Genomic DNA, 27,347 nt, shown 5'->3' on the forward strand with positions numbered 1-27,347 from the left:
CTGGTGGTTATGCCTCACAACTTACACTTTAGGAGTCGAGAGTTCGAATCCCATCATTTTTCAGCATAGCAGCATTATAAAGTGACTATCAATCTCACTGGTAAAAAGTAGCCCAAGAGTTAGAGGACGTGATGTTGATTTACTTCCTTCCCTCTAGTCTTACATTTTTAACTTAGGGACAAATAAAGCAGACAGCTCTTGAGAATGATATTCTGAGATTCAATAGCAAAAATAGTGAAAACGATCACGGTAATGTAAACGGATAGTTTCCTGTTATATTTCCTACATCTAGAAATTCTATCACGTCCTAAAGGCACCATTTTTTACCATTTGCAATCTAGTTCGGTTTTTTTAGTTATAAGGTTTTGCTGACGCTGTTGAATTACATGTTCTTATTGCTTTTAGAGTATACTTCAGATTGTATAAGGCCTATGTGGGTCCACTGGTCACTGTGGAACCCTTTTCTCCACCAATGTGATTTACCATATTTCATTGTTGGTGTATGGCCTCTATTGTGGTGTTTTTCTTATTATTGTTGTTAAGTGGTTCTAATGCATTTTATATAGAAATATCAGTGTCATTAAACCGTATTGAAACAAGCTGTGCTTTGCGCTTCAAATTCTGACTTACGTCTTCAATATTTATTTAAAAAACAGGCAAATTTTAAGCCTATTAAACAAAACCTGATGTTTTTCAACAAAGTAAACAACGCAAACCTTGAAATTAAACTCTGCTCCCAGGAAACCTCATAACTAAAAAAATAGATCTATTTATGACTCTTCTATTATAATAAAAAGAACTTACCGTTCATAATTACTTGTTCTATCCACACGTCGACTCCTGTCTTGCACTTGAAAGCCTCTTAAATATACATTCAGTACATGTTTGTAATTATGAAAGCTAGACAGTTATTGAGAAAATGTACAGTCACTGTAGAGTATTTTCTACTAGTTGTAGTATTCTCCAGTAGACGGAACTTAAGTAAATGTATGATTAATGAAAGCTTATTTTCGGATATGAAAAGTTGATTCAGTCATACGTCATAAGGCAAATACGCAATGAAACCTACAAAACACAAAACGTGAAACCGCAAGTTTGCATGTATCTCTGCATGAACCAAAGAAACTCTCAAGCCAAATTTGCTGAAGGTCCCTTAACAGGGGCGAAGTAGTGATAAAATTTGTTACATCTGCCCATGGACCTAATGAACCTCGATACCAAAGGTGATGAAGATCCATCAAAAGGGAGTAAAGTAGTGGTTAAAAATACGCTCCAAAAGCTGCAAAATGTGAAACTGAAAATTTGTATGTACTCCTGCATGGACCTAATGAACCTCCATACCAAGTTTGGTGAAAATCTATCCACACCCTACGAATTAGTTATATAAACATGCAAGACACAATACTGTTATATTTATATCGATCAAAACTCCAGTTAAATTAATATCCAATGTTTATATTAATTTTATTTCGGGTTCGTTTATAATGTGAGAACGCTGATGAAATACATTGGTTGATATTCTTGTTGAAAGCAAGTAACTTTTAGTTCCAGAAAATCAAATATAATCTCCCTTTAATACAATAATCTAGACTTACTTCTTTCTAAGGGTTCATCGCAGCTGAAGTACCGAGTACTCATGATATAAACTTATACCGATTCATTTTTTTCGAATAGCACTAACGTATAGATCTAATTTTACGAGGTTTAAACTTTTGAGCGGTTTAGAGATGACCAACATGATTGTGTGTCTGCTCTGTGAATCAGATTGCTTGTACTTTGTTTTCCATCGCTGCATAAGCGCACTTTCTATTCTAAGGCCACAGATACGCTACACGAATGAAGGCCAAATTACCACTGTTTAGTCAGACAAGAGCAGGTCAAGAGTTAGTGGTGGACATGGTTGGTTAATCTCATTTTCTTTAGTTTACCTGTTTAAAATTAGGACTGTTTATGCAAAGATGTCCCTCATGTGTAGATTGCTTGAAAATTAATAAATTAATAATTAGGCCGAAATATTGATATAAATGTGTTGTTACACTTTTGTTTTTCACCAACAAACAATGTATTATTTTTATCTGTTTTTCAGTCATCTAAATTTATTGTATGCTGAAAGAAAATTCTACGGATTGTGGTTGTCAATAACAATAATTAATATTTGTGAAATCTGGAAGAAACTAAGTAAAATAATTCATATAATTAATTCCAAATTAACTCAGACAATACTTTTTAAGGCAAGGCATCATGAATTTAATTTTAAGATTTTGTCTACACAAATAAACCATCTGGAAAAGCAGTCTGATATTTACAACACAAATAAAGACCGAGGTACGTTACTAATATAAACAAAAAAAGAGTAAATGAGCTGTATACACAGTGATCATTCACTTATCTTCCTTTGATTTTTTTCAAATCATGAAGGTTTTCTTAATCAACTGCATTTGATAAAAATGTATAAATGTATGGTTCTCACTCCAACCAAAGACTTTAACAATAAAGAACTATAGGTGATGAAATTTACGTATCCCTCGAAACTGAATTTTAAATCCGAAACCTAGTACCAAACCTTACTAATTGTTAGTTGTAATTTTTGAAAATTATAATAAATATTATTAATTTTATACTGAACTTTCTCTTCTTAAGTTAGAAACTTTCACAATTCTATCGTTATTTATCAGCAACGATCGTTTTCATTATCACACAGTAATGTTTTGTTCTTTAATTAACAACGGCTTTACCTTTCTGTGAGGCGTTTGCTTTCAAACTTTCCTGAAATTTCGAAGCAATGGCTTATAACTTCATAGTTTCTTGTTTAAATGTATATAGCAAAGTAATTCCAATTTAACTTGCTCGTTCAATTTTATGATAATTATGAAACCTCTACCGATCGGTTTTATCCCTAGCGGTCAGCAATTCGAAACTAAGATCTTTAATACATGGTTGTGTCGTTATGAAAAGATGTTACATAATAGACGTCGATCTGTACTGCTGAAAGTTTTTAAGGCTTAGAAATATATATATTTGTTTTGCTATAATATCAATAACGTATAAGATGAAAAGCATGTCTAAAGATAAGACACATTCACCATCAAAGTACTTTCAACATTAACACCTACTCTTTGTAAAGGGAAAAAAGTATTTTCACTCCTATGGATATAAGTGAACGGCAAAAATGTATCAAAACCCATTTGGTTGACGTGAATGTACATCTTAATAGATGTATCTCTTGTAACTTCACATCGCTCTTTTCCTGGACTGTGAATTAGCTTTTATCTGTACTTAGAGACCACAAATACTCCATGTAATCATGGGTTATATCAATGTGAGTATTCTGCTCAAAGAAACATACATTTTGTTGCATGTATAGCTTCACATACATGCAACAGAGTTCTTTTGTTTGGTTATAAATAACGTCACGAAAAATTATCTGATTTTTCCGTGGATTTAGAACAGGAACACTATTTTTAACAATTAATTACAGATTGATAAAGCTGAAAATATCGTAATTACTGTGTGATGCAAGTATGCATTAGAATAATATAAATAAAACTGATGTCTTACTTCGCCGCTTCTGATTTTGTGATGGCTATGTGTTTAATTCTGACTTAGTGATGGCCATGTGTTTAATTCCGACTTCGTGGTGGCCATGTGTTTAATTCTGACTTAGTGGTGGCCATGTGTTTAATTCTGACTTAGTGATGGCCATGTGTTTAATTCTGACTTAGTGGTGGCCATGTGTTTACTTCTGACTTAGTGATAACCATGTGTTAAATTTAACGAATTTTGCGGCTACTAAATAAAAAGAGCATAAATTACAACAGACGTGGAATATTTGTACATAGAATAAATTACGTTAACTTTGCCACAGATAATTAATTGTTAATTACAGTTTTAGACAACGCTTTTGTGTTCCTTGGAACACAGTGAACATGTTAGGTCTAATATAATAGTTTGTTATTTGTCAAATTATGCCAAGAAAAAAACCTTAAACTAAACATTGAAAATCAGGCGAACATTTGTCAAGAATATGTGAAACAGAACATTAAGTTAGAAAAGTACGAACCGAAATGTGGGAAGCAAAAATACAGCTGCTTTACCGATACTGCATTGAGAGGAGGTATTTAAATGCCTGGATGTGAAACGTAAGGCCTAAGGTTCAAGCAGTAATATGCTAATGAACACGGTACTGACAAAAATAATTGAAACAAGAACATGTTTAACTCTATTGCTTCAATATATTCATATTTAGTCAGATCATAAGATCAAATGTTGAGAAATAAAATATTCGACTATTTATATCATTTATGATTTAAGCCCTCAGGTCAAGCTACCTCGATGATTCAAAGATATCCGTCCTTAATTTCAAATATTGGGTGAAAACCAATTACCCGATACCGCCTATACAGCAACTCTTAGGCAAGAATTAGGATTGACTTTCACAGTTATAACTACCCTACAGGTAAAAGTTCAGCTCATATTCTGTAAAATATCGCGTCTCGAATCTTGAATCTTCCAGTCTGGTTAGTTTCGGTATTTAAATATTTATTTTTATCTGTTTGATAATCCTCAATCTTACGGAATTATTCTGCATTCTTAGCTTAGTATATAAAATTAAGATCAAACAGTCTTCTCAATTGGTAAATTTCATGAAATAATATTGAGATTACACTTTAAAACACGTTGTTAAACTTACGATTCAATACATTTTAATCATTATATACTTCTTCTCAGAGTATTGTGGTGAATTACTTTTAATAATTAGTGAGCTACTTTTTGATGTAGATCTATATCGTTTACTCTATTTTAATCAAAAGTTATTAATAAATACTTATGTACATACACATGGTGAATAATTAAAAGGAAATGAAGAGAAATGTCTCTAATGATTTAGACGATTGTTGAAATACTTATTATATAAACTTATAAAGACCATTATATTGTGTAAGCAAATGTTTCAGAAACATTATCCTTACTCAAACTGAAACGTCCCTCGGGGAGTGGGGAGGTACAGTGGTAAGCTCACGGACATACAAAACTAAAATTCGTGGCTCGATTTCTCGTTCTGAGAGCAGATAGCCTAATGTGACTTATCAAACTTCCAATATTTTTATTTCTGTTTACATTTACTTGGTCACGTTTATTTATTCTCCAAAATTTTGTAGAATCTACAAAGACTATAAAAACGGCTTTGTGGCCACGTCAGCATTCGGCAGCGTTTTTATATTTTCTCTTTTTTTCCTGAGTCAGTAACTTAAAACGGATATGCAAAGGTAACCCGAAACATACTACAGCTCAACGTCACCATAAACATTTCAACGAAAATACTTCAAAAAGAAACTAAGATTGGCGAGATTTTGGTTTCATAAGTAAATTCATTCGTTAACTAGATGGATAAATCTGTGCCTTTGGAGCAGCGTTTATTTGCTTCGTACAACTAATAAATCAGCTTTCTTGAAAATTATTTATCGATAATTAAATCTGAAACATGAGCATCCTGATGTGGTCATGCATACACAGGGTCTGACTGAGTCATGTAATTGAACTGAGAGCTGCGTTTGGTAATAAATGATACCTGGAAACAAGTATGACTCTTCTTATCTCCACCCAATCATTGCATTGATACAGCCACAATATCTTCAGAAGATACTATTATAAAGTCAACATACAAAGGAATGAGTAAACCTGTTTTAGTTAGCTCTTCGGTTAGTGTATTTGTAATCAAGAAAACAAAAAGTTTCATACCATGAAATATCTATCCTTAATCTTAAGCACGTGGCTATATAGTCAAGTAATAGATTCGTAACCGTTGAAGCATAAGAAACAGCTGTAAGTACATTTATAATGATGTTTCTTCAAACCAAAACTGAACCTCACCCCAAACGGTCATGTTCAACGATGTCGCCTTTGGCAGTTTGTTCACCCAAGGCTTTCTAGATACGACTCCAATAATCATTGCACTAATAGAAACACGAAGCTTTCACTCCTCTATGAGGATAACTATTGTTTGTGCTGTCAGTCTTGGCAGTAAAAACACAATTCATGTAAGATGAATTGCCAGCCTAAAGCAAGTTTTCTCAAGTTTCTTGAGGTGTTTTTATAACACTTCGGATGTTCAAAACTTAATATCAAATCGAAGGCTATGCGCTGTAGAATAACACCATCTATCAGTAAGATTGTGGAAATGTAGTGTTTGTTACATGGCTCAGCTACAAATATATACATATATAGTAATACACACACACTCATACAGACAGCCTGTCTATAACTTTCACTACGCAGACATTGGAATACCAAAATGAGTTGCTAGCTATCTTTGCACTTTTCGATTTCCAATAGTTCTGACAGTTTACACATTAAACAACTCTTTTCGTTATTACTGAATTATAAGTTTTGCAATAAGATATTTAAGTTTCAGATGTAATCGTACATGTTATTGAGTTACGTTAATTACTACCAAAAAATTATTTATTTCTAACACCACTAAGAATAAACAGAACAAACAGTATAAGAAGCAGTGCGATTTCTTTTCTCGTTACAGATAGACGGTATTAACAGAATCAGTGTTTGTTGTTATTAATGGTGTCTACACATGTGCTTCTGCTAATATTGTCTGTAATGTTGTTTTAAGTGTTAGAAATGTTTAAGCCGTTTACATGTATACAACACCTTAATGCTTGAAATTCTTGATAACAAACGTACCAACCCCTTGTTACAAAGAGAGCACTCTTCAAATTAAGTTGTATAGTTAAATTAGTTGTTATTCACAAAGATACACTTTTTAGCAAGTCAAACTACAAGTTTTATGTACTGAATATAAACCATTTAGAATATTAACTCAACCATTTCTCTTCACAAAAAGTATATTTAAGAAAAAAACATTTTCGCGTGGTTAGTTTTGAATCTCGCATAAAGCTGCACGAAGGCTATCTGCGCTAGCCGTCCCTAATTAACTTAGGAGTGTAAGACTAAAGGGAAGACGGCTAGTCATCACCACCCACCGCCAGTTCTTGAGCTTCTTTTTTACCAATGAATAGTGGGATTAACCGAATGTTGTAACGCCCCCACGGCAGAAAGGGCAAACCTATTTGGTACGGTAGACATTCGAACCGTGACCTTCAGATTACTAGACGATCGCCCTAACCACTTCGCCATATTGGGCCTGGTTGGTTAATGACAAAATGTCCAATCAATTAAACTGGTAAAAATATTCACGTTGATCATTACGTGGTGTTTTGAATATAAATTACAAAAGGTTAAAGGAACTTTATTCTGTTAATTCAATCAATACTGTTCGATTATGATTACTGAAAATTTCATATACCACGTTACGTTTTATTTTATTCAAATTAATTTTTAAAAAATCACGAATTTTACATTGACTTATGAGATTCAAATTTAAACATTCGTGAAAACGTATTTCGCAAATTCAGATCTAGTAGTTTTATATTTTTATCAAATATTACTTTTATTTTTACAAATTACGATACACAACAACCAACTGCTAAAGCTTAAAATAAACACCTCATCAAATATTTCACTTTATCGTTTGCAAAATTACAATAAGGTAAAAACAAATCTGAAATAATACATTAAAACTGTCTTTTCTTTGGATTTCAACGTTGTATGACTTTGATTAAAATCGACGTTTTCTATCTTTATTTAAGATGACTTTATGAGAATGATAATTCTATAAGTAACTACTTTAGTTTGGATTGAAGAAGCTTAGTTGACACAATATATAAGGTAGTAAAGGTTGTGTTATGGCCAGATGAAGTCAATAAGTAGCATTACTTCCGGAAATCACTCGATACATTTTCTCCACCAAGTCTCACTTGGTTTCACTAAGTCTGACTGCAAGCCTAAGTAATATGATTAGTCTATTGAACAAGAAAAACGATGTTAGACATCTAATAAACTATTTAGCCTGTAAATAGGTTGTCTTGTTGTGAAGTACAAAGCTATTGTTGAATTATCTGTGATGTGACCAAGACGGGTATTGAAATCCGATTTTGGGCGTCATAAACTTTCAAATTTACCTCTGAGCAAGAGGAAAGATGATTTAAACATAGGACAACATAGTATTTGTTCTTTGTAGATGGTTGTCTACTCACTATACGTAAGTTATCGAGTTATAATTAACATAGAAAGATGAACATTGATATTTTCAACAGTCTTACTTGTCCAACGGTTATAAATTTGACCTCATTAATTTCGCCCAAAAGTCGAACTTAGCTCTCTTTTTATGTAACTCATAGATTAGGTAAAAAATTTAATTAAGAACTTTATTTTTTACGAATATCCATGCCTAAAAATCGATTTTCGATACCCGTGATGACCACAAAACAGATAACCCGTTGTGTAGCATTGAGATTAGCAAAAAACAAGCGACAAAATATCTGTTTATGATGAGAAACAACTTATTTTAGTTATAAACCAACTTAGCCTGCGTGTAACGTAATCCAGTAATAATAAAATTTGTGAATTTGGAAAGAATATTAAATCCAAAGGTTTGATGTCTTTATTTCAGAAAGTTTTCAAAGAACGTCTCTATTTCGGCAAATTATAGTGTACTATCGTACTGTTCCTTGGGTCAGATGTGGCCCAGTGTTTAGCGTACTAAGTTGCGAATCTACAAAAAAGCGCTCTCCATATGTTGGAAATGCGGTCAGTGGTGTATTTAAGTAGGTGCTGGGGGAAGCTCAGCCCTAGGGCTCATGGTTTTAATGGGGGCTCATTGATAATTTTAATCTATATAAAATTACATGGAATGTACAGGCACTATTAGACCCTTGGCCCACACAACTTTAAATCCGCTACTGGATGTTACATTACAAGAGATAGTCAACTCTCATTATTGTTTAGTGCTGCCCAAGAACTGGCAATGGATGTTGTTTACTAACTGTCATTACTCGAGACTCTCAGTTCAAAACTGTCAGGTAGTTAGAACGCTCGACTCGCAATCTGAGGGACGCCAATTCAAATCCACGTCACAACAAACATGCTCGCCCTTTCACCCGTAGAAGCGTTATAATGTGACGGTCAATTCCATTATCCATTGGCAAAAAAGTAGTCCAAAAGTTGACGGTTGGTGGTGATGACTGGCTGCTTTCCCTCTAATCTTACACTGCTAATTTAGAAACGGCTAGTGCCGATAACCTCCGTGTAGCTTTGCGCGAAATTAAAAAAAACAAACATTTCAAAATTAAAGATGGCTAGCGTATAACCCTTGTATGCCTTTACGCTAATATCCAAAACCAAGAGGCGAACGTACTGTTATTATATCCAAAATTGATAACCCTAATTTTTCTTTAAAAACATATTAAGTTTAAGCGTAAGTTAAGTATAATCACATAGTTTTGAGCTTTCTAATAGTTTCTCCAAGTAGCAACTTGATGACCTTTATTGTTCGAGATTTGAAAGATAAAATCATTGTATATTGTAAATTTAAGTCAATTATATTTGTCTTGGCTAGTATTTTGAATTTGTTAAAAATGTGGTTAATCAAAGTTCTAACATTATCATAAACCAACACCTGAACGCCATTTTCTAAACCAATTTTTCTACAACATTTTAATATTTTTTAAAACGTGTTTTCCGAATTTATTTTCACCAAAGTCATAACTGGTTCATACTGCTTTGAAACATGTTTATAATTACAGTTTAACAATAATGGTGCAGAGGAATTAATGTGGGAACACTTTTGACCGAATTAGGTAACGGTAGTATACTTACGGTTTTACTTGTAAATCCAACACAAATCTATTTTCTCTGTGAAAAAAAGTTCACATCTCACTGTAATTTGGACACTATATTTATAGAATGACACTCTCATTAAGAGAACCTTAAAAATGACGGAAAACACTGAAACACAATAAAAAAATCGAAGGATTCATAAAAACATGAAATTCTTATAAGTTTTCTGTTTATTACTAATAAGCAAATAGATGATTCGTACTTTCGTATATTTACTGAGAGAAACAAATATAAAATAATAGCACAAAACCGACAATAAATTGCCTCGCATATATAATATAAAAATAAACAGGTATATAGAACACAAATTTAGGCTTACCAACAATCATTACAGCTTTCATGCCATGCACAATCCACTGTCATTTCAAAAGGCACACTGTAGGATAACATAAAACTAATTATACATACTCGATTGTTTGTTTGTTTGTTTTGAATTTCGCGCAAAGCTAAACGAGGGCTATCTGCACTAACTATCCCTAACTTAGAAGTGTAAGACTAGAGGAAAGGCAGATAGTCATCACAACCCACCAACAACTCCTGGACTACACTTTTACCAATGAATAATGGAATTAACCATCACACTATAGCGTCTCCGCGGCTGAAAGAGCGATAATGGTTGGGGTAACGGAGATTCGAACCCGCAACCCTTGAGCGCTTTAACCAACTGGCCGATCTGGGTCATATGGATACTCGAATACATGCAATCGGACAAAGAAAAAAAAGACAAAACCAGATACGAACGATAATATAAGAGCCATTAATTTCACAAAAATGAAATATATTGTTTTAAATTCTGGCCTACGGCTCTTGTAGCAAATTCGGATTTACATTCGAAACTTTTAATAACTGCCTTCTTAAGAGTATTAAACTAATTAAAGAAACTACAGAAAGCTGTGGGACGTAACGCTCTCTACTTATATAACACAAATTAAGTTAAGCGTGAACTCATAACTTGAAACTAACAATTTACTCTTATCACTGCGATCTCTTTTCTACCTTGTAGTTGTAGTAACCAGATAATTGTGTTATGATCACTTTGAGAAATGGAAGATTGAATTAAAGTTTTTGAAGTTCAACGAAACTTAGCCCCAGGATGGAAAAGTTAGAATTCTAGTAAATAAATGTATCTAACGGCGAATGTAATGATATAGTTATAGACGCTGTATAATTGGACTAATTAACAACTGTATTTTTAAGTCACCAAACCCCTTACGGAGATTTTACATAATGAAATTTCTCAGTTTTGCCATCATTATTCTATTAAGTAATATTAGTTTATTAGATCATACGCATTTCTGTTATGAAATCAACTTTTCTTTAAAATGATTCATTTCTAATCAGCTTCAGGTTATTGTATAAAATATATTAAAGTTTCTCTTTAAGTTTACAAGTACAAAAAAGAACAAAATCGTTAAGAAACTGACTGGTAGTTTACATACGTTCCGTAAGCTATTTTGATAAAAAAACCAAAAACAGAGACAACTTTGAGACTCCCTCTAAAATGACTAATATATTTCTATTCCACATGTTAGGTGCTTTGCAACACCATGAATACCCTAAGTGCGTACCACTGGCCTAACTGGAATTTCAGTAGGTTTTAAAATAATGTTAACACATTGGTTAATATATTTTCCAACACTGTGCATCGTGTAAAATGTGAAAAGCTTTTTATATTACATTTTATCTAAATTTCTCGTCAGTAGAAAGAAATGCAATCAGTTTTAATTTATTGTTTCTTTAATTAAAACTTTTTTCAGACCAAATCAATAATTTGGAAAACTATTATTAAGTTTAAAACTAAATAAACTAAGGCACTAAAAGTAGTATAAGTATTAATAAAGCTAACATCAAGACATAAATCTAAAGCTAAAATATTTAAAGTTAAGATTTTATGAGTAGAAGTTGACATTTTTATATGTAAGTATCTGTACATTTCCTTTCATTGGTGAGAATCTAGTTTTTATATGTTAGCCGAAGCAGAATGTTTCTGAAGGTAACAGTCTATACGCTATTGGATGTTACAACCTATACAGTTCTGTGTGCAGATCTAATAACCTATATGTTACTGGATTCAACGACCTATATGTTTTTACATTTAGTAACCAATGTGATTTTGGATCGAACAACCTATACGCTTCTAGATCTAACAACCTAAAAATTACTGGATGCGACAACCCATATTTGTCTGGTTGTATCAACCTACATGTCTGCGCATTTACCAACTAATGTGTTACTAAATGTAACAACTTATGTGCAACTCTGCAATCTTATACACAGTCAGCCAAGGTTAACATATTTAATGGCAAGATCTCAATGTCTGGAGATACTTCAAAGTAATCCTAATTCTAACAAACAGTAAATACTTTGGCTTCCAGGAACTTGGAATAAGGCCCACTTTTCCTACAGTAACTAATGTCTCTTAAAGCATACGAAGAATATCAAGCTTAACGTATATAAGGAGCACAAGAACTTGTTGACTTAACGCTCTGATACTGATTGTTATTAGATCATCGTGTTCTGCATATTTCATATCATTTTGTACATTCAAAGGATGAACGTTAGAAAACGTTGCCAGTAAAATATAAGACATGAGATGTTGGTTCCCTAATTACAATGAGTTAACTTAGTGAACAATTGGTGAATTTTATTTTTAATCCTGTTGTTAGCTCTTTTCAATTCGATTGAAAGGAAAATGTTGTTTGTCTTCAAATATTCATGAAAAGCTGCTTAAGAACTATCTGTGCCATCTGACCCTAATTTTAAACCGATAAACTAGAGTAAAGGCAACCAGTTAGTTAAAATAACCCATCGCTAACTCTTGTTGCTTTAAAAATATTCATGTAAACATTGGCCACATGATTCCAATAAGATGTTCTGATTTGTAACGACAACGAATCCATTTTATGTAAAAGTACATGATCGACGTCTTAACATTTACACACTGTTAATAAAATGTGCATATGACTAAGGGGCTGACTATAGTAGTGAGACTGATATAGAGATGTTTCTGAAGCAAATAGAAATATATATATATTGATACTTTCATATACATATATCTTTTTTTCCTTCTAAGCATGATCGTGGCTTGAAACATGGGGAAAAGTATGACCCATTGGTCTATCAGAACATGATGATATGGGTGTTAACCAATGAAATAACTCATTAATGGGAACAGTAACTATAATTATTCTCTATCTTCTGGGTTTAGTGTTGCCAGAGAAGACATAGCCATAGCGAATAAAAGGAATAACAGGTTGCCATGCATACTTTGAGACCAGGTTATTGGGAAGAATAGATCAAAACAGGATATTTAAATGCAAAATATTGCCAGAGATCTGCTGTGTTATCAGTAGTAAACTTGTTTGAAGCTTCGAATAATTCCTTCTCAGTCCTTCAAGTTTTATCCCACATTTTCATTTATTTCTTTGAGCATTTTTGGTAAAGTTTATTTGTTTGTTTGTTTTTGAATTTCGCACAAAGCTACTCGAGGGCTATCTGTGCTAGCCGTCCCTAATTTAGCAGTGTAAGACTAGAGGGAAGGCAGCTAGCCATCACCACCCACCGCCAACTCTTGGGCTACTCTTTTATCAACGAATAGTTGGATTGATCGTACATTATAACGCCCCCACGGCTGAAATGGCGAGCATGTTTGGTGCGACGGGGATGCGTACCCGCGACCCTCAGATTACTAGTCGCACGCCTTAACACGCTTGGCCATGCCGGGCCGTTTTTGGTAAAATAAAGGTAAATAGGTAATGTAATATAGACTATGGTAGTGACTAGAATTAAGAACAACACAATACCCATTCTGAGTTAGATCTATTCATAAGTATAATTAGATTAATTTAATAGTTTGTGTGCTTATAACGAAGATTTCTTCTCATTCAAAATTGTTTTTGGTCTAGAACATTCCTAGTGTAGTTGGTGTTATAAACATGCGAGTAGAATTAACAAGGTGTTTTCAATACATATCTATTCAGAACTGATCTCTGTTTACTTATCTTATATATCATTTCCTATCGCGCATGGAAGTTCTTCAGTCGCATATTTTATTTCTCTGGTTTATCTTCGTGGAAATACCAAAACTAAGTTCAATAATGGCGAAGTTATTAGCAGGTGTTAAGATATGACCCTTCTACGATTAGAAATATATCAGTTTACTTAAAGTTGCTGCTTTGGATTTTCCAGTAAACAGACCTGCACTAAATATCGATATTTTAAAAATAATTTACATATATATATACACACACATATATATATATATATATATATATATATAAGACAGTGAATCTTAATTAGGGAAGTTATTTACCAATCACTCGTTCGCTGGCAAGTTCACTTTACGTGTGTATGTGGAACTTTGCCAGTTCTTGAGAGAGCTTCTGAAATGCTGTGCTTTAGATAAGAAAAAACATAGTACGGAAGTTTCACATAGAACCTAATAACTGATACTTTTTAAACCCAATACGGAAAGTTAATATCACCTTACAATAAAAACTTTAAAAAATCTAAAGCTATAAATGTTTTTCCGTAGTAATTCAAATCTTAATGTACCAGGTTTAAATTTGGTGATAGCACAAAGTTGTTACTTTTTTCTGTTCTTATGCCACGACTAACCGTTAAATAGTAACTACTTAACTACTGAGTAGAACAGAAGAGGATTTACCTATTTATAAAAAAAGAAAGAGAGAAAAAGAAAATTATATACATATAAACAGTCTTTTAGTAACGTGTTTACCTTTTATTTTTCTATATTTTGTTCCACACTCAAAGCCAAAATGACCTGAATAATTTATGTAAGTTTACAATGCGACTACTGTAATTAACAAAAACATACAACACAGAGATATTAAGTCATGATGAAAGTGATCGTCTTAACAGAATACTTGTGGCATACAAACTATGTAAATTTCAAAGTTATGGTACTGACAGTGAGACATATTGGACAGCGACTTGTGGGAAACTAAATATATCTTAAAGCTAGTTTTATACACCTCAAATTATGAATACAAAGTACATAAAATTACAAGTAGTCTTGATAAAAACAACTACAGTATGAGCGATTTTTCTGTAAATGTTTGGCTTAAAGGTTTTTCCAGATTTTGGTGTTAAAACTATATAAATTTAAACTATTAATAGGTAAGGTTAGCAAATATGTGAGATCTATTTACATAAATATGCAGCATATACTTTCAATTCAAACATCGGATTCGGTTTTGGTTTACCCAATGGCGTACATCTGCCATAGGACAAGAACATTTTGTTCCCACCCACACGACGCCCAGATCTATTAATGTTACATAAGTAAAATAAAACACTAAATTATAACACATGTAAAATAAAATAATGTTTCCCATTGTTTCAGGAGATCTTACGGCAAGTGACCGTACGTATGCGTGGAAGTATATGGGGGTTTGTAGTTGCGACTGGTTAGAGCCTTAAAGGTTCCCACACAGGTTTTGTTCACTATTAGGTCTTTCACAACTTTCAGTTGGGTATCAAGCGAGTATCTACTGAAGCTGCACTGGCTATGCTTACATTATTGGGCCTATTTTACTTAGAAAAGACAAAGTCAACTTAAAACAAGTCCAAAAATGGGATGTTGCAATGATGGTAAGGATATAATTAAAACAGGTCCAGAAATAGGATGTTTACAATAGTGGTAAGGATTTAATGAATGCCAATTTAAAACAGGTCCAGAAATGGGATGTTACAATGGTGGTAAGGATATAATGAAAGTCAACTTAAAACAGGATCAGAAGTGGAATGTTTACAATGGTGATAAGAATATAATTAAAACAGGTCCAGAAGTAGGATGCTTACAATGGTAGTAAAGATATAATAAACGTCAACTTAAAACAGGATCAGAAGTGGGATGTTTACAATGGTAGTAAAGATATAATAAACGTCAACTTAAAACAGGATCAGAAGGGAGGTGTTTACCATGGTTGTAAGGATATAATGAACGTCAACCTAAAATAGGTCCAGATGTGGGATGTTTACAATGGTGGTAAAGATATAATGAACGCCAACTTAAAACAAGATCAGAAGTGGAATGTTTACAATGGTGGTAAGGATGTAAAACAGGTTCAAGAGGGAGATGCTAGATTTATAATAAGATTATAACGAAGAATTAAGTGCTCCTAACTTATATTAAGTGATAAACAAGATTTGGGAACATCTATTTTAAACAACGAATATTTAAAATAAGGTTTAAACCTTAATGTTAGTGATTTATTCATTTTGACCAGTAAAAATAATAATATAAAAGGAGAATTCACGTGATCCTTAATGGAAGTGTATAAGTTTGTACATTTTGGAATTAGTTATTTGTTGGTTTATTTAGATATGATATATTGGTATAGTCTAAGAAAGACCCAGATGATTATTTGGACCCTTGAAATCTTTTGAGAATATGATAGTTGACTTTTCCGTGGTATCATTAATATCGTAATTTACTTGTTTTGTTGTCAGAATTCATTTGGAAAATTGATCTCCTTTGTTACAATACGCATAGCTTAACTACAGTCCACCATTGAGTCAGGGATACGCTTACGGACTTACAATGCTAAAATAAGGGGTTTGATTCCATGTGGTGGGCAAAGCTCATATGGCCGATTGTGTAACTTTGTGTTAAAACTAACAAATAAACAGGCTTAACGCTAAACGTAATGTAACCAAACAAGAAAATGTATATTTCATGTCGAATATTAGATTGGAAAGAAGCATTTTTACGCTTTACATCAAGTGTAGCTACTGATACATAAAATGTTCTTATAATAAGGTTGTAGTTTTATAGTAATTTTATGGAACTTTTCATTTCATACTATCTATCATGAGTCAACACATTCGTTAAAAATATTTTGATAACCTTAGATTTAACGTCAGCCTTTTTGGTGATAATCCCTAATAAGTATAATATATTTGTTTGTTTGAAGTTAAATACAAAACCACACAATGGGTTATCTGTTCTCACACCATTGGTATCGAAACCAGGCTTCTATTGTTGTAGTCCACAGACATACCGCTGTGCTACTCAAGGGTAAGTAAAACATAACCAATGGAAAAAAAATCCACGAATAACAAATTAGTAAATAGATATCCACCTTAATGATTATTTGGTTTGTGTTGAATTTCACCCAAAGCTACACTAGTGCCATCTGCGTTAGCCATCTCTAATTTAAGAATGATAAACTAAAAGAAAGATAGCTAGTTAATACCACCCATCGACAAACTTTAGGGCGACTCTTTTCAGACTTACCTTAGTGAAATTAGGTAACTAAGTTTTATAAGAATGAAGTACTAAAATTACCAAGCGTTGACTCAGTGTTATGTATAATACATATAATACGTTAATTAGATCTTGTAAGTCACCAAGGTCAAGTGTTAAAAACAAACAACACCCTATTTCCCTATATGAAATAAATATTTAACATCAGGTGAGAACAGTAACACCAAGTTAATTTATTTTCCGTGTTTGTGTATGTGTGTCTGTTTTCTTATAGTAAAGTCAGATCGAGCTATCTGCTGAGTCCACGGAGGGGAATTATTTTCTGTGACCTACAACTTGATAATAGAAGTAATGTAATATTTTAGTATATAGAAACTGCATCGTGCATAATTTACACACGAAGTTTAGAAAGTTAATAATCAACAGCACTTATTTAATTGTGCTATTGCAATAATCGCTGAATACTTCTGTATTATTCATAAAAACATTAATTTACGTGGTGAATGTGTTAATTAATGTACTAGATTTTCACAGTATTAACTGTTAATATTGAACCCAGGTTTGAAAATTACGTTTCAGAAGTCTAACTGTTTCCCTTTTCCGAAACAGAGGGAAATCATTGCTATTATTATAACTTAAATTAGGTAATATGTTCCATAGAACTAATTTATCTCGTTTAAAAGCCCCCTCCCCCAGTGGCTCAACGGTACATTTGCAGACTCACATCGCTAAAATATGGGTTTCGATACTCGTAGTGTTTGAAAATATATAGTCATAAATGAAATTTGCAACATGTCTTGCCAGGAACATAAACATAGAAAGGAGGGGGGACTGCCTTACCTGTGGCATTTGTAATTACTGCTTACCTTTTGATTCATGCTCAAATGAAGCAAATCATATTAACTGGAAGCGAATAAACGATACTGAAAGTAAAGAAAGAACAGTGATAGAAAGGACAAGCGTCCTGAGATGTCAACATCAGATTAGATAAGAAGAAAGCAAGTAGCATGATATTGATTCTGGTGAAGATGGAAACGCTGAAACCTCCAAAACCATTACTGTTATATACAGCTGTATCTTTTTAAATACTTCGTGGTTTTTAAACTTGAAAAATATATAATAAATAGTAGAGTCAAGAAGTTTATTTTTACCAATCAGAGCCTTCTGTGCCATGCCGGACCATATCTAAACAGTATTTTTGTACTTTTATATTTTTAAGTAACTTTGTTGTATTAGTTGTAAGGATTTCAAACTTCCCAGACACCCATCTCTTCAAGCTGATATTTCTCTGGGTTCATTACCGTTTATAGTGCTGGAGCATGTAAAAATTATTAGAATAAATAGACTCTAACGAACTTACTGTTACGCTAGGAGGATGTTGTATTCCGTTTTTTCGGAAATAGGCTCGAATAGATCCAGTAACTGCTGTTAGAAGAACGTCATTGATGCTACTTCTGGTAATCTGTTTAATACGCTGAATCGTGGAGAACTTGAAATCACGAGACCAGCAAACTGCTCTTTCGCCTGAAAGTCGTTGTGAATGCTGGATAAGGTTGCAATCTCGTCTGAAACGTAGTAACCAAATGACAAAGGTTATAGGCCCTACCACGAGGGCTCGGAAAACATTAAGAGGAAATGTGGTCCCACCAAACCGAGGTCTTAGTTTCAGGTTATGTCGGCTGTCTGCTAAACAGTTTCCTAGAATCTTTACAAATGATATTCCGTCACTAACGGCATGGTGTATACGAAGTACTAATACTGTATCATCAGCTTTGCCAAAGTAGGGAACTACTCGGATCTCCCACAGAGGGCGTTCCCGTGACAAGGGCTGACCCATTAGGAATGTCATATGGTCCTCAAGCTCTCTTTTATTGGTTATTCGTTTTTGTTCTTCGAATATATGATTGTCAAGAGTAAAATTTTCGTCTTCAACCCAACAATAGCCTGCCGACACCGTTATGATCTTCTGAGTAAATCGTGGGAATGCAAGCCCCATATTGTATTGTTTGTTAATCACTCGAGTAAGTACGAGTTCTCGAAGCTTCTCTGCGTTCATTCCTCGTTCTACGAAGAACAAGCAGTGTGACACGAACCGATTAAATTCCGAATCATGTAACCAAAATGCATCAACTGCTGACAGAAGATGAAGTTTGTCGTTTCCACAGCCACATCTTTTATTCTGTTTACACTGGGAGCAATTTGCAAATAAGTGACGAATTAACAATACCATTGGTATCAAGAGTGTCAGTATAGTAACAGAAGGAATTCCAGTTGCGATGGCTGTTGCAATAAAAATTACAGATGCCAAAAACTCCCAATAATGTTTTTATCCACTGGATGTACGATAGGTTTAATGGGCACGCTTTTCAAGTAACGTGGCACCTTCTTTGAACTTTCCTTTGCTTGACTATCATTGATAATTTTGTTTTGATTTCTATTTGAACAAGTGGCAATGCAGTCGTCAAGTTCGAGCTCTGCCTCCATACCTCCAGTTATTGGCTACGTACTTTCTGTTTATAGCACGCTGTTGGTAGAGGCACTTCCTCACTACCTTTTTAATCATTGGTTTACGTTGAACCCCGAAGAACAGTTGCGAAGCTACCTCTCCATCCTGGTGGTTATGAATATTCTGTGAAAAAGAAGGATTTATTTGTCTTTTCTGATACAAGACTCATTTAATTTTTCTTGGTGCAGTTCACTTCGATTATGGTTAAATCTCACAGTTGTGTATTTATAGAAAACTGTCCTAATAAAAATCCTCGTAATCTTCTTGCGATCATTTGCTCAGTCTGTATTATTACTGTGCCTAAAACCAAAAGAAAAAGAGGGAAAAGGTTTATTTAAAAACAAAGAGGAAGTACAAGTTATTCGATTCTTTGTAAAGAAATGTCAATACTTTCTTTTACAAGAATGGCTCTAAAATCTGTGCATATAAAACTCTTTCGATTATTATTTTTTTCAGGTTAAGTGACAACAGGTAGAGATTTAGGAGCATTTATAACTATACTATTATATACCCGCAATCGACTTTAATACATACGGAGTTCCACATTAACTTTCACATTCTAATTATCTACAGTAACAATAGTTAACACTTCAGGAAGTTTCGATAAAATATTGTAAAAAAAAAAAAATAAACCGTCAACTGATTTGTATAATGAAAACGTGAAAATTAATGAGACATAAGAGAGAAGACTAATTAACACTTTTAAGCTGAAGAAACAAGTTCAACTTAGGGTTAAAAACGGTTGCAAGTGGCTGAGCTGATTTTTCTTTCATACTGTAACGTTAATTAATTGTATGTATTTATTTCAACATTTTTCTAGATTAACACTTTTCGTCTGGAGTATATTAATATGATAGCTGCATTTATCTAACAAAACTAGCTATTAAATAGTTAGATACAAAATATTTGGCACAAACAATGACTTTTCCTTTTCTTGTTACATTACTGAAAATATCGTCATTACATATCAAGTGTCTGAAAAAAAACTACTCCTATGTTTATCTAAGTTAAAAGTTACTTTGAGTTTGACGCTTGTTTACCTTCATTCTTTTTTCATTCATACTTTTTCTCGCTATTTTTAATCAATTAACTTTAATGAACCTCGTAATAAGAAAGAGTTCACGTAACTTTTTTTTTTACTGGATCTTCCAAATAATTAACGATTTCGCTTAGGCTTAGTTTTAAAAAAAGTTTATAACGCTGGTATTGATATACAACGTCTCTCCAAAATCTACAAAATATTAATTAAACAAAAGTGAAACATACTTTCATCCATCTAATAATATGAAAGTTTCATTAGTTGTATACATTATATACATTAAACATAATCGATCTAATGGATATACAATGACTCTAAGGTGGCGTTAATAATCGGTACAGCAAACCAGTAAAGAGAATCTTCATTAAAAAAACCAAAAACTCACACAACCAAGAGCAGCAAAATCGTACCAGATGTAAAAAGTATAAAAGATACACGTATGTGCAAAAAAACCTGCGATAATAGCATCCAGATATCTGTGAAGGAGGTACCCCGTCTACAAGTGAGAATATTCAGATATCTGTAGAGGAAGTACCCCGTCTACAAATGAGAATGTTCAGATATCTGTAGAGAAAGTACCACGTTTACAAGTGATAATATTCAAATATCTGTAGCGGAAGTACCCTGTCTACAGGTGATAATATTCAGATATCTGTAGAGGAGTACCCTGTCTACAGGTGATAATATTCAGATATCTGTAGAAAAAGTACCACGTCTATAAGCAATAATATTCAGATATCTGTAGAGGAAGTACCTAGTCTACAGATGATAATATTCAGATATCCGTAGAGAAAGTACCCTGTCTACAAGTGATAATATTCAGATATCTGTAGAGGAAGTACCTTGTCTACAAGTGATAATATTCAGATATCTATAGAGAATATACCCTGTCTACAAGTGATAATACTCAGATATCTGTAGAGGAAGTACCTTGTCTACAGGTGATAATATTCAGATATCTATAGAGAATATACCCTGTCTCCACAGTTAATAGCACTCAGATAGTTACACTAATCTAACAAAATGAGATATTACAATGTTAAATACAAAAGGTTTGACATACACTTTGGAATATCTTTAAGGATTTAGTTTTTTAATGTCATTTTTTAAGATGAGGTCTTTTTCTTAGCAAGTAGGTGCATTTTACAAACTGACTAAACTGAACAGCAATCAAATATTGATAGAAGATGGCCTTGTTTCTACAGTTTTTAGCATCCATGTATTAATGAAAAAGATATCCAATAACTACAACTATCCACCAGATCGCACGTAAAAAGCTTGTAAACGCGCATCAAAAATGAATTAAGTGTCAAGTAAGATATGAAATTGAGGCTGTCAAGTCCGCGACAATCAGAGTCCAACCCATCTACTGACTATAGATAGTTGTGGACATACTGATACCAGTTCCACTAAACTAATATTAACTTAAATATTACCATTACTATAAAGTGCAGGTAGAACTGATTACAGTAAATATATTACTGAGCACAGCCACCGTAGAATCCTCTAATACAGCTTAATAGTTGATAAAATATATATATAATATAATCATCCAATCTTCATCTGTATGTTTGTAGAGGTAATTACTTTGAAATACACAGTTAAATATTATTAAAATCCTGACGTAGTTGTAAGCCTAAGAAAATATTCCTAAATGTTAAAACAACACTAAATTTCTTTAGAATATCGAAAGCCAAGCTGTAGTGTAGGGTAATATAGTTTTACCATAATCTGAACGCAAATGAAGAATTGATTTGGTTTGTTTATTTTGAATTTCGCGCAAAACTACATGAGGACTATAACGCCGTGGGGGTGTTATAATGTGACGGTCAATCCCACTATTCGTTAGTAAAAGAGTAGCCCAAGAGTTGGCGGTGGGTGGTGATGACTAGCTGCCTTCCCTCTAGTCTTAACCTGCTAAATTAGGGACGGCTAGCACAGATAGCCCTCGAGTAGCTTTGTGCGAAATTTAAAAAAAAAAATCAACCCTTTCTGTAAGGACGTACTGGAAGCGAGGTCAATAAATCCCTGCACTGTATGCGTTGATCGTGCTACAATACGAAGCAAGTCAAATGGTGAGAGCGACCCAGACAGCAGGTACTCCAATCGATGAAGATATACGACTCAGTTTGTCCCCGAAGAAGAAAGGTCCACTTTTCGAAAGCACTCGGGTTAAAGAGTATTGTATTTTTGAAAAAAACGACTTAGTTTATAGGTGAAAATGAGGTTTATCTATTTATTGTACATTCACTTAAGATGTTCACTTAAGAAATAATGAAAGTTGGCTTTTAATAAATCTCTGCATAACCGTCTGATGCTATACTATTTTATGGGTATATACAGACTATATCGGGTTGGTACTCAAAGTTTAAGCAAAAAAAGATTTTTTTAGTAAATCTTTTAAATCCACATATAAAGATGTTGTTGCTTTAATACAAAGTTAATCTGTGCTCTGTTTACCACAGAGCATTAAACTCCAAACAACAATTACATATTTTAGTAAAATTTATTTTTCTATTCATTATTAAAAATTGTTTACCTGTGTACAGAACTTCCATTACAAAAAAATCGGTCGACAACTCTTAAATGCGTGAATATCAATCATATATATATACACAAAGTTTCAGCTGGACAAATATGATAGCTTATGGCTAAGAGACGTGTTATGTGTCATTGTAAGGCTAGCCAAATTTTAAACGATTTCATTCATTACGGCCTATCAACTGTTTATAGTAAAAAGAATGAGAAATAATGTTCCTATTAATAATTCATTACTATAATTTGGATATCACAACGTTTAGTATAACTAGCAAAAACATGTTGAATATTGCAAACACTAATTTATGGATACATCTCTGGTGGAAAATTAACTGAACTACACTTACTAACGCGACATTCGTGAATACATCTTTACCCAGTCACAATAAACATGCTCGCTCTTTCAGCCGTGGGGGTGTTATAGCGTCACGGTCAAGCCCACTCTTCGTTGGTATAAGAGTAGCCCAAGAGTTGGCGGTGGGTGATGATGAGTAGTTCCTTCCCTCTAGTCTTACATTACTAAATTAGGGACGGCTAGCACAGATAGCTCTAGTATAGCTTTGCACGAAATTCAAAACAAATAAATCAACGGAACCACGGCTGCAAGCGTGAATGGTTGGGCTTCTGAAGCAATAATTATAAAATTTAAGATGAAAATATCTGTGTTTTTTCCTATATTCATCACCAGACTGAAACAAATTAACTCGAACCTCTTTCATGAAGTAACTTTGAAACCTTTTTTTTTTGTTTTTTACACAAAATACAAATGCATAAGACGATTCGTAAAGCATGTTTCTTACGTCCTTCACAATAGATGTTTGTATAGCAAACTTGACTAGTTTGAACATCTTCAGCGTTGTAATACAATTGGAAAAGAAACAACAAGCAGTATCAAGAAGAGTCTAAGGAAAACATATTGAGAAACCACGTGATGCGCAGGTTGTGCAATTCAATTCTAATAAACGTCTGATAAATTAAATCCCTTGTTCACAATAGGTGGCCTGTCGTTCACGATCACCCTCCTTAAACCTTTATTTTTGGCCTACAATTTGTAACGGATTTATCGTCATACGTTTATTTTAATACTGACCTCCAATTCATTACATTACGTATTATAATTTATCTCGAACCAGTCCCATTCTGCTTCGATACGGGATTCCTCTTTCTCATTTTCAGCTTCAATACGGGCTTGCTATTTCTTAGCTTAGATTGAGCTTGAACAATCCTGCATCAAAGCCCAAAGAGAGAAAACCCGTATCGAAGCACAATGGCGGCTTGTTCGGGATAAATTGTAATAAGCAACATTATAAATTGGGGGCGACATTTTTCTTGTTTATTAATTAAAACTGTTCACCCTTGCCTTCAAAACGTCCTGACATGTGGTAATCTGGTCATATTAAAGTAGTTTTTTCTGAAAAATGAACTGAAGCCAGTAAGTACACTACAGGACAGATATTTCTGAACCCACCTGCTGTAAACATACGACTGTATCATAAAACTCACATACAATATCAAAATGTAGACAGAGTTTGTATTATATTAAGACCGAGATATACCATCATAAAACTACGTACTAAGTTATTTTTAACAAAACATCGTAATCCACAATGATTACTGAATGCTTGATATTCGATTCCAATTCTATGATACGGCTGTTTGTTTGAAGTATTCCAAAATTAATGTAATGGTGGTTGTTATTCCACAGTTACTTGAATAAAGGGCACAATATTACGAAACATATATTCGCAGTAAAAGAATGAAGTCAATTATAAAATAAACAACACGAAAGACTGAGATAGTGCAACAATTATAATAATATTTTATAAATTATTCAAAACAGACTTAATCGCAGAGAAGTTGTGTTACTATTTATGGTAGAAAACAGCAAACAACCCATCTTAACTTAAAAAAAAAATTGAAGATCATCTGATCCTGGATCATCCAACATTGTACTTTTAATAAAAGAAAGTTTACTCATTATAAACGGACTCCCAAGTTTTAATAATAACTCAAATTCACTACAATTAAATTTGTTTGAATAATTTGTGAAATATTGTTGCAATTGTTGCACTAACATAAATTAATTTAACATTTTTATTTCGGTTTGAAATTTATTGGTGTGGATGAAACATTGTTTTAAAAGGAATTCAATGAACAAATTACGATTCTAAGGGACGATTCTACTTGGATATTGTACAATATCGGTTGAACTAACAATTGGAAATTAATTGCATGCACTTTGAGAATTAAACCTTCATCAAACATTTGAAAACAATCTGCGTTACGATTCTCAAATTAGCATTTAATCTGATTATTTTGCAATAATCTGAACGCATTACAAGATACTATCTCTCTAAACTCCTTCTCTTCAGAGGGATGTATTGTTTCAGATTACATTTATACGTTTCATGACTTTTTCATGATAATCAATAGCTCAATATGATAAATAAATGAGCATGAATATTAATTATCTGTTCTTCACATGATCTGAAGCATTTAAGCGAACACAAAGAGTGTAATTGTAATTCCCATAAAGCTCCTTGTCATAGTCATAAACTGGATGCTTAAAGTTGATAGAGTTGAAACTACAGGTGTACGCTGGTTATGACATTGGTTGTAATACTTAATGTAACCTAATGAGCTTAATATTACATACCTTTCTAATCATACAAATCTGTTAACGCAAGCCCAGCTGTTTGAGCAGTGCGCAAGATTGCTTTTAGTAATGAATTCCGTTAAGGTGACGAAACTTTGTATTTGTTTACCATATCTTCCCCGTTTCTTTCTCATGATAAATTGCTACAATACCAACAGGTTATCCGTTTAACTGATATATTTAATTCGATTTGGTTTATTTCAAATTTCTCGCAAAGCTAAATGAGAGTTACTAGTGTTAGGCGTTCCAAATTTAGCAGACTAGGGGAAGAAAGATAGTCAACACCACCCATCGCAAAATCTTGGGCTACTCCTCTACCAACGAACAGTGGAATTGGCCGTCGCTTAAAATCGCCCCCATGGTTAAAAAGACGAGCAGGTTCGGTTATAGAAATTCAAACCCACGACCCACAGTGTGTGAGTCCTAATCATGACAGACCTCGTTTAACTAAACAACACCTTATACACAAAATAAACTAAATGGCGAAATCAGTTATTCCCCCCAGTTTTAATAGACTACTGTCTATACTTTTTATATTATGTTTCACAAAGGTTCAATGGCTTCTTCAAATGCTGTACCTCTCGAAGTTAAATTTTAAACACATTTAATTGGTAGATGCCTTTATCAAATCAAAAAATCACATAGCTAAGTTTAAAGTGTTTCTAAATTTGGTGTTATGTTGGTGGACTGTCTTTAAAGTATCTACGTTTAGCTTCATCAGCTTTGTTTAATTTCCTGCTTATAACGACGGGGGAGGGAGATCTTGTGAATTTCAAACCCTCCCCTTAGCTTCAAATTAAAACTTTGTGAATATAAAAAAATCTAGAAAAGGTCGTATTTAAATAAATGAATACTTACTTTTAGCTTAAACTGCTTTAAAACAACGATAAATAAACATTTTTGGTATTAGTATTAGATAAACACTTATCGGTTATAACGTGTCAATGGTGGACTAAATGTAAACCTCACTCCGTACAAAAGTTATTGTTGCGCGCCTGTCAAACTTTACATTTGTATTAAAATATGATAAAACACAACAGTTACAAAGTACACAAAAATATGTCCTCAAGGATAATATAGTAAATTAAGTACATAAATTACGGGTTTTAGTAGTTAGTAGAGAAAATATGCTTACCAATACAATTAATCGATACAATGTCTATACGTGGATATGTATGTGTGTGTGTGTGTATATATATATATATACGTGTTTGTTTGAAGGTTAGTTCAAAGCAACATCGATGGGTATCGAAACCAGGTTTCTAGTATCGTAAGTCTGTAGAGATACCGCTGTACAACTGAAGAGCTTATATATCGCTCCGTATGAATTTTGGGCACGGAACTTGTTATGTTTTTAGTGAAATTATAGAGTTTTTATTAAATACAAGAACACATTGTTAATTATCCTAAATACTGATTCCTCCACCAAAACCAAAACTTGTCCCACAACGTCGTCTGACGGTTGTGTGTTGGTAATGTTATGACCAACGTTGCGACAATGTTTTCATGATGTGGATTTTTTTAGAAAGCAGTGACTCTGTCATAACTTTGTAAAAAATACGTTGTAGTACAAAAAAGGCGATGCCTTAACATTGACAAGGTTTACGTTTTTATAACATTTTTTTAT

At 33.3% G+C, this 27,347-nt stretch overlaps 1 protein-coding gene across 1 annotated transcript in view; it reads right to left on the bottom strand.

Moving 5' to 3' along the window:
- Nucleotides 1-27,347, bottom strand: part of LOC143256711 (uncharacterized) — a 91,456-nt gene that overhangs the window by 17,328 nt on the left and 46,781 nt on the right. The window contains 2 exon segments of the mRNA XM_076514315.1: nucleotides 18,342-19,300; nucleotides 19,303-19,787. Coding sequence (XP_076370430.1) covers nucleotides 18,342-19,300; nucleotides 19,303-19,465 — 1,122 coding nt within the window. The 5' untranslated portion in view covers nucleotides 19,466-19,787.

This window comes from Tachypleus tridentatus, chromosome 7, assembly GCF_004210375.1.
Source record: "Tachypleus tridentatus isolate NWPU-2018 chromosome 7, ASM421037v1, whole genome shotgun sequence".
Taxonomy (NCBI): Eukaryota; Metazoa; Arthropoda; class Merostomata; order Xiphosura; family Limulidae; genus Tachypleus; species Tachypleus tridentatus.